Source organism: Microtus ochrogaster, chromosome 2 (assembly GCF_000317375.1).
Source record: "Microtus ochrogaster isolate Prairie Vole_2 chromosome 2, MicOch1.0, whole genome shotgun sequence".
Lineage (NCBI taxonomy): Eukaryota > Metazoa > Chordata > Mammalia > Rodentia > Cricetidae > Microtus > Microtus ochrogaster.
Window position 1 is genome coordinate 15,255,791 of NC_022010.1, and position 9,630 is coordinate 15,265,420.

At 45.7% G+C, this 9,630-nt stretch overlaps 1 protein-coding gene across 1 annotated transcript in view; it reads right to left on the reverse strand.

The window, feature by feature from the left end:
- Nucleotides 1-276: 276 nt before the first annotated feature.
- The window catches only part of Arpc3 (actin related protein 2/3 complex subunit 3), a 16,704-nt gene continuing 7,350 nt past the window's right edge, over nt 277-9,630 (reverse strand). The window contains exons 3-7 of the mRNA XM_005344450.3: nt 5,880-5,956; nt 3,328-3,396; nt 2,432-2,558; nt 1,263-1,357; nt 277-571 (exon numbers count right to left, since the gene is read on the reverse strand). Of these exons, the coding sequence (XP_005344507.1) occupies nt 509-571; nt 1,263-1,357; nt 2,432-2,558; nt 3,328-3,396; nt 5,880-5,956 (431 nt within the window). The 3' untranslated portion in view covers nt 277-508. The remainder of the gene's footprint in view (nt 572-1,262; nt 1,358-2,431; nt 2,559-3,327; nt 3,397-5,879; nt 5,957-9,630) is intronic.

The following is a 9,630-nucleotide window of genomic DNA, read 5'->3' on the forward strand; positions in this document are numbered from 1 at the left end:
GGTGTGGCATGTAGATATATGAAACTACATATATACTGACAACCATTACACTGTCCGTTATCTGATGCTACGATGGGGCCTGGCACAGTGGAGGACACCTACAGGAGGATTTGGGGTTTAAGGCCCATGTGGGAGGCATAGTTAGTTACGGGCCACCCTGGGACTACACAGTGAGGCTGCCTCAAAAAAGACAAACCGAATCATAAATATAAACACCAGTCCCCTGCTCCCAAATATACCACCCACACCCCTTTCCATAAAAGGTACAGTATAAGCTTTATCTCAAAAATGTTTTAATTCAGTGTCTAAGATAAGCAATGACATTTATTACATATTAAGTACCAGCCTGAAATTGCCGAAAATCCAGATCACCAGATACCCACCCCCCAAATTCTTGATCAAGAGCATTTCGGGCAAAGACACAATCGCTCCTCACTTCATGATCCATCATGAACAGACACAAAGAACTGTGTACACCTTGATGTGATGCTGCCCGGGCTCCATCCATTCACTGCCCAGGTCCTGAGAGACTCTTGTTCATGAACTGTCTCTTCACAAAGCAAGTCCACCACTGTCAAAGGCACAAGAGAGATCTCAGGGTCAGGGCACAATGCAACCTCAAGGGCAGGCCAGAATTCCAGTTAACTTATGACACACAACTGTATCTAAACTAGCTTGGCATCTTCCATCAAATTCAAAGGTGACCACAGAAGTAAATGTGCTTACTTGCCCTCCATAGGTGTGAGGCTTACATCCATCCATAGATAGAAAAGGGGGAGAGGTGAGCCACACATAGTAGTGTACCCATATACTGCAGAACTAGCAAGGCTGAGGTAGGGGGAGCTCAAGGTCACCCTTGGCTGTGTAGCCAGTTCTAGCCCAGCTTGTGCTATTTTCCCAAACCCTACCCTCCCCAGGGGCCCCTACCAGTAGTGAATACACACCAACTGCTCCTTGTGACTGTTCCCTACACAATACAAGAGTCATCATTTACATGGAATTCGGTACGCCATGAGTGTGGGTAACCTGGGCGTTCAAAGCCCACAGAGGATGCACAGATGCTATATACAAACACCATGCCATTTTACATAACACCCACAGACTGGATGCAATGGCTACACACCCCATACACAAACCCTGTGCATAACTGGAATCTATTCAGTAGTGAGTGTAGGGCAGTGAGCCCTGCCCTGCCGAGCCTCCAGGTCAGCCAGAAGTGAGTGTTCTTGGGACAGAAGGCTTTGGTGGAGTAAAAGGCTCACCTTGCTGGGTTTATCATTCTGAGGGTCAAAAACTTTTTCACAGAGCCGCAGTCCAGTCTCCTGCCTCAGCTGCTGTAGGTACGCACGCATCACTTCTGAAACAGGGAAATCTGCATGTGAGGAGATATGCTGGACGCACTGCCTGTCCAGCCAGACACTGATCTTAGTAAGGTATCTGTATCCATTCGAACAGCTTAGAGAAAGAAAGAATGGTTCAGATCATTCTGTGTGTGCGTGTGCAGGAGATGGTTCACTCCTTTCTTGGTGTGGGTCCCAGGAATCGAACTAGACTGTCAGGGTTGGCAGTGAGCACCTTTACTGACTGAGCCATCTTGCTGACTCCAATAGTCTTTTTTTTTTTTTTTCGGTTTTTTTTTTTTCGAGACAGGGTTTCTCTGTGGCTTTGGAGCCTGTCCTGGAACTAGCTCTGTAGACCAGGCTGGTCTCGAACTCATGGAGATCCGCCTGCCTCTGCCTCCCGAGTGCTGGGATTAAAGGCGTGCGCCACCATCGCCCGGCTCCAGATGGTCTTATAACTACATTCATTTTGGCCCAAAACTCTCTGCATGTGACACTTGCTAGCAAGCTCTTCTGTGAAAGTAAGGCAACACATGTGTGCTAAGTGCCTCATTGTCAACCTGAGAACCAGTCACTGGGTTGGGGGGATGGTTCAGTGGAGAAGAAGCTTGCTGTGTGAATCTTCAGCACCCATGTAAAGGTAAGGTGGCCATGGTAGCTGGCCTGTACTCCCTTCCCTTAGGAGGCGGAGTCGGGGGATTCCTCAAGCAAGTTGGCCAGCTACACTAGCTAGATCAGTGAGCTCCAGGATCAGTGAAAGACCCTGCCTCAATATGCAATGTGGAGAATGACCTGACATCAATCTCTGGCCTCCACGCACACGCGCACACAAGTGAACATGCCCACAAGTGTATTCACACCCACACCTACTTGCTCGCCTCCACACCATATACAAAAAATGAACACCAATCAAGGCAGAGGGCCATGAGTTCAAGACCAGCCTAGATTACAGAGAGACCACATCCAAGAAACAATCAAAAAACCACACATCAACACCAAAAGTAAGACAGAGGGATGGCTATATGCACGAGCTCACACACATGCGCACACACATGCACACACACACCCTCACAGGCACAGTCCTGTCTCACCATCCTCCTGTTTATTCGCAGGTTTGGCATAAATGGCATTGAGGGGGAAGCCAGGCTCTCCAGGAATGGGGAAGTTTGTGATTCCGAGCGTGTACATTTCTTTCTCGCCTTGGCTCCTGGAATTGCACTAAAATTGAAGGACACATTGATAAGAAAAAGAGTAATTCCCAAACTCCAGCTGCTTGGTGCCAGCAGCTTCCAAGAGGGTACCATGTTTCGTGAGTGCATTTCTGCAGCGAGTGAACCTGCAGCCCTCTTTAGAACACTGTGTCAAAGAAGTAAAACCAAGAGAAACTACAGAGAAACAGTGGGATACAATAGCTAAAACACTGAAAACCAAACTTACCAGGCAGGAACACATTTCTCTTCCTAAATGCATACATTAATATGTATATATTTTTTAAATTTTCTGAAACAATCTTACTACATAGCCCTATCCAAGAACTTGTTATATAGACCAGGCTGGCCTTGAACTCAAAGAGATCCACCTGCCTCTACCTCCAGAGTGCGGGGATTAAAGGTGTATGACACCACACTGGGCCCTAATAAGATCTTACTAGTTAAATTCTGAAGTAGTGATAAATTCGAACACATTTCAAAGTCAGCTCTCTCAAATACACGAGGACTGTGAGCCTCTAAGTGGGGGAGATGCTAACATGGCTGTGTCCTGCTGCCCGCTCCACGCCTGATGCAAATGCTCCACTGTCCTCAGAGGATGAAGGGGACTACTGTCTCCTGACACCTCACCGCCCTCCTTCATGTCAGTTCCCCTATGGGCTCAGAGACCGCAGCAGAGACAGCTTTGGCTTCTCCTCGGGTCTTAGCAGACCCGGGTGGTTTTGAGGGATAGCCTGTCTCTGTCTGCTGTCCTTATGTGAAGAGCCAAGCCTTGTTACCTTTTGAAGTTTCTTTAGACACTCAGAGATGTAGAGTGTGATGTAGATCAGTGTTCTATCTGCTTCATTCTGCGAGGGAAAAGAAAACAACATAATGGCCACATGAGATGGACACTTCAGAGCACGTCTGCCTTCATGATCCACTGGCAACCCACAGGGTACTCGGTCTCCCCAAGCCCAGCTGCGTGCTGCCCTGCTCCACAGCTCCTTCCTCATGCTGTATAAGTTGGAGAACGAACAGTTGCGGGTGATTATAAGAGTGTGGGGTTTTTTTTTTTTTGTTTTTTTTTTTTTATTAAAAAAAAGGCAAGGTTTCTCTCTGGCTATCCTGGAACTTGCTCTGTAGACCAGGCTGGCCTTGAACTTACAGAGGTCTGCCTGCCTCTGCCTCTCAAGTGTTTACAGGTGTGTGCCACCACTGCCCAGCTAAGGTGGCTTATTTTTAAAAACCATTCTTCCCTTGAGTGTCTCAGAACAGACACATCCTTCCTTGGCAGTGGAAGAAGTCATTTCACATGACCAGTTCTGGGAGAGCCCTATAGAGCCCTACAGGCCCGACATCTCATCCTGCCAGCAGGAGAATCTAAAGACAGTGACTACTGACTGCATGTGGCCTGTAGCCCAGGCCCAGTTTTATAGTCACAGTCAGACGTCCCCTCTGTTCTACTTTGTGATGAGCCAGGGTCTCTGATTCCTGGACAATCCCTCAGCCTCTGGCTCCTCACAGGCAAAAACTACATCCAGCTTGTCCCTATCATACCTCTCACAAACACAGCACAAGCGGCTCAGTGCTGGATAGTGTCCATATCCTGTTGGATCCTGATATCCCAGAGTCGAGCAAGCCGAGTTTGAAGTCACACAGTTTACAACACTGTCAAGAACATTCCTTGCCCTTCTTTGTGCCTGGCTCATCGCAGTAGCTCAGGAGATGTTTTGTACATCTGTCCCCTTTACAGCCAGGCACTGTTATTCTCTCATTGACCACCTTCCTCACAGGGAGAGAAGGGGAGAAGTGGTCCAAGGAAGGGCCAGGTCATTCATGGTTCCCTCCCCCCCATCCCAGCTGGGTCCACAACACAGCAGTGCAGTAGGACTGCCCCTCTGAAATGTTTGGGGCCAGAAGTCTTCCAGATGCTGGCATGGTCTGCATTTGGGAATATCTGCATAGATTTCATCCTGAGTCTGAAACACTCCAAAATCCAGTTTGTAGCTTAGGATTCTGGAGCATCTGAGGCCTGTTTGCTTTTTAGAGTAAGGAAGAAGGGCATTGTTTTTATTTTTTTGAAACAAAATTTCAGCCTGGAACTCATAACAGTCCTCTTGCCTCAGCTTCCTAATGCTGGTAAGACAGCAATTTATTCTCAGTGTCCACCTGCACACATACAAAACAGTGATGGGAGGCAGAGGCAGGAGAACCAGTGTAAGTTCCAGACCAGTGTGGCCTATATAACAAGTTCCAGCCAGCCCTACATAGTAAAGCCCTGTTTCAAAGAAAACAAGCAACATATGAGACTTTGACTAGTTATCTGTAAACACGGGCCTGGCATTTCCTGGATGCTTAATCAATACTAAGTAAATAGCGATGCATCCAGACTGGGGCTTGGCTAACTCTGTCCAAGTCTGGATAATAAATAAGCTTTATAGGCTTTGGAGCTGATGCAGTCTTTGCTGTGGCTGGTTAGCCACTGTTCAGTATGAGAGCAGCCCATAGCCAATACAGAAACAAATGAACATGGCTGTGTTCTAAAAAAACTTTATTTGCAAAAAGAGGCACTGGGGCATCTGGCCTGCAGAATAGCGAAGATTTTGAAGGGGAAAGAATAAAAGCTAACACGGCTGGGGTGAAAGCTCAGAGGTTAAGAGCAACTGCTTTCTCAGTGGGCCTAGGTTTGCTCCCAGAACACACATGGCAGCTTACAATCACAAGGGACTCAACTCCTAGTTCCTCTTCCGGCCCATACGGGCACTGCACATATGTGGTGTGTGCATGCGTGCACACACACAGATAAATGAATAATCTCTCTCTTTTTTTGAGACTGGGTCTCTTTACAGAGTCCTGGCTGTCTTGGAACTTATTATATAGATCAGGCTGGCTTCTAATTCATACAGATCTACTTGCCTCCCAAGTGCTGGGGGTAAAGGTGGGTATAACCATGCCTAGCCTAAAATAAATAATCTCAAAAGGAAAAAGATAAAAATAAAAAAAGGAAAAAAGAAACCCACACAACCCATAGCCTTTCCCACTCAGCTTTGCTTTCAGATTCTAGTCTCACCGTCATTTCATTCAACTCTCACAGCAGCCCTGACTTCAAAGCAGATTGATTGATTGATTGATGGATTTTTGGTTTTTCTGGGTTTTCAAGACAGGATTTCTTTGTGTAGCCCTGGCTGTCCTGGAACTCATTCTGTAGACCAGGCTGGTCTTGAACTCACAGAGATCCGCCTGCCTCTGCCTCCCAAGTGCTGGGTTTAAAGGTGTGCACCACCACTGCCTGGCTCAAGCAGACATTTATCCCCATCTGAAAACTAAGCACCCCCGCTCTGGAAGTTACCTTAATTTCATAGTTCTTGAAGAAGACATTGGCCTTGAAGTAATAGATGGCTTCATCCACAATATCTGTGTCTTTTGCTAGGCAGGAAACAAGAAGGAAGGCAGAGATATTACCAAAGGGACATGGTCCACCCACAGCTGCAAGGAGAGGTCTTCAAGTGTGATTATCACAAGGTCTGGAGTTGGATAAAGGAAAATGAGGCTGGGGCTAGCTGGAGAGATGGTTCGGGCATTAAGAGGGCTGGCTGCTCTGGCAGAGGACCTGGGTTAGTTCCTGGGGATCTGGCGCCCTCTTCTGGTTCAAAGGTCACCAGGCAAAAACACTCATGTATAAAATAAAATCTTTTTTTTTCTTTATATTTTTTTAAATTACAATTAATAATAATACACTGTCTCAGTGGGTGGGTGCACCCCTCGTGGTAAAATAAAATCTTAAAAAAATAAATAGGGCTACTGAAATACAGTCTTTAATAGTATTTCTAGAAACCAATGTGGTTTACTTTTAGTTTTACTATCTCTGAAAAAAATCTATGTGCTCATTAGAAAAATAAATTCAATCAATTAAAAAAAAGATTGCCATTTTAATTCTTTTTTTTTTGGCTCCCCGTCGGCCATCTTAATTCTTATTACCCATAGCAAACTATCACATCACTGCTACTTAGTAACCATTTAAGACCTCAATGCAAGCTGGGCGGTGGTGGCGCACGCCTTTAATCCCAGCACTCGGGAGGCAGAGGCAGGCGGATCTCTGTGAGTTCGAGACCAGCCTGGTCTACAAGAGCTAGTTCCAGGACAGGCTCCAAAACCAGAGAAACCCTGTCTCGAAAAACCAAAAAAAAAAAAAAAAAAAAAAACCTCAATGCACTCATAAAAATAGGCTGAGACACAGGCTATCTCCCTTTAAAAACAAAACAAAGACCCCAAAAAACAAACAAAAAAATCCTTCTATGCCACGTGAGTGCAGAGGCCCATAAAGGTCAGAGGAGGGCATCAGATCCCTTGGAGCTGGAGCTACAGGTGGTTGTGAGGCCAATGTGAGTGCTGGGCCCTCAACTCTGTCCTCTGGAGCAGCAGAAAGTACTCCTTAACCACTGAGCCATCCCTCCAGCCCCAACACGTTCTAACAAAATGCCCTGAAAAGGAAAAAGCATCCAATATAATTTTATTTGAACCCGTGCACTGGAGATTCAAGGGAAATACTCAAATTATTTAGGAACATTGGGGTTCAGATAACCTTCTTTCTTTTTATGGAAACTGTGGTTTAAATACAGCATGAGCTGTTCTAAGTGGCCACACTGAGGAAAGCCAGAAGCACTCTGTGACAAACAGCTCATTAAACAATTTCTCTGGCAATCTTTTCTTCTCTTTTTCATTTTGAAAGGACAGACTTTCTGGGTTTGATAAGCAGCAGCTGGCTGCAGCAGGCCACCGACAGACACTTCCTGTCCTCGGCTGCCGTGATCTCCGGTGGTGCAGGCAGAGCAGCCTTAAGGCTGCAGCCCTGGGCGACCCCATTATAACCTAGCTAGTTCCTCCGCAGAAGGATCCAGCTGTGTTCTCTGCATTCTGCTCTCATGAAAAGGAAACTTCTCCTGAGCACCTGGGAGGAAACAGCAGGAGAGGGGACCTAGAGCAGAGCATGGTTCACAAAGACATCTAGAGGTACTTGCACAACAGAAAAGAATTTTTCTGCAGCTGATCTTGAACCCCAGGCCTCAGAAACGCCATGCACAAGCTTTACCATGGAGCTGTGCTCCTGCCCCAGAATTCATCTCATCAATGCTAAGATAACTCACAACATAGACATCTACTCCAACAGTTCCAGTCCTTTGGCAAAGGAAGAAGTCACCCCTCACTTGTTTAGTTTCTTAGGCTCTCATTCTTCCTCGAGGAGTCAAGGAAGATCTTAGTGTTTTCTCCAGTCTAGGTTGGCTGCGCCTTCCGGTGCAATGTGTTATCTGTAACCATACAACAAACGGCTCTTCCTTGAAAACTGGGCCAACGTTCTTTTTCTTTGGGCTGTTAACATTTTAGTACTGATGTTCTCCTCATGTCTGCCTTTCCCCATCTGCTCCTTTTTCTCAGAATCAAGTAAAAACTGGGGTGACGTATGTTTCAGCCAGTGTTAAAAACAATTCACTTAAGAGGAGGTCAAGGCGAATAATCTGGCAGAGGAAGGGCAAGAGGGTGAGGATACAGATGGGAATTGTAACTGTGGTCTTGGAAACTGTGAGTGGAACCCAGGCCAGCCACTTGCAGGCTCTGGGGTGCTGTATCTGCAACAACAGAAATGACACTGTTGGTGGAACATCTCAGAACATGTCAGAAAGCTTCAGAGTTTGAAAGAGGCTTCTGGGACAGTAAACACAATGCCTCAGAAATCAAATGGGGGATCTGGAGGGCAGTGGGGGGCAGAGTAGGCATTCCATCTTGATGACTACAAACACCAAACAGGTAAAAAGGTGCGCAGTCCCAAAATCTGGGAATCACAGACCAGACTGGGAAACAAAGCTGATATCCAATAACAAAAAATTAAAATACAGGATTAAAGGGTGGCACACACCTTTAATCCCAGCACTCAGGAGGCAGAGGCAGGCACATCTCTGTGAGTGTGAGGCCAGCCTGGTCTACAGAGCTAGTTCCAGGACAGGATCCAAAGCTACAGAGAAATCCTGTCTTGAAAAACAAAAAAAAAAAAATCAAACAAAAAATCTGGCAACAAAGGTTGTAGAGACTGTAGGACAGAGGGAAGTCTGATTCACTGCCAGTGAGAGTGCAATTATGCCCATTGTGGTAATCAGGTTGGAGGTTCCTCAAAAAAATTAAAAATAGAATTACCATATGATTCAACTATCCCAGTCCTGGTCATATACCCCAAAGACTCCGATTCTGGTCATGTGGTGGTGACACACGCCTTTAATCCCAGCACTTGGGAGGCAGAGAGACAGGCGGATCTCTGTGAGTTCGAGGTCAGCCTCATCTACAAGAGCTAGTTCAGGACAGGCTCCAAAGGTATGGAGAAACCCTGTTGGGGGGGGGGGGGAGATTCCTATCCTGCCAGACATATTTATACATCATGTTTATTGCTACTCTATTTATGATAGCAAGGACATGGAACCTAGTTAGATGTCCACCAATAAATGAATAGATAATGAAAATGTGGTTGTATACAAAATGTAGAGTATCACTCAGCTGCAAAATAAATGAAATCATAACATGAACAGGAAAGTAGATGGACTTGCAAAGTATATATTAATCGAGGTGACCCAAACTCACAACAAAGAACACATGTTCCCTGCAGACAGACCTAGCCACATGCTCGTATAAGCAGGTGTGCGTCTGTGCACAGTAGAACATCTACAAAGCAGACCGAGAAACAGTGACAGCAGGTGACAAGGAAGGACAGCATGGGTAAATGGGCAAGAGGTCCTAACGCTATTTTTCCATTTTCAGCTCTGTCCACAGTAAAGCTCTATAGCTTCAGAGTGGCTGCTCTAGCCATTCACCGTTTCCTGAGATGGGCATATTCGGAGACTGGACAAGTGTCTCAGTGGCTTCTTTAAACCAGCTTTTTTGGTTTTGGTTTAAAAGCAAAGTAAAATAAATTAAAAAGAAATATGGAAAAAAAGAAAGAAAAAAAAGAAAAAATAAAACAAGCCACCACCACCAAAACCAAACAAGTTAAAAAACAAAAACAAACAAAAAAGAACTCAACAAAAATACCCTAGAAGCAAAGAAATAAAAGCAAAAAA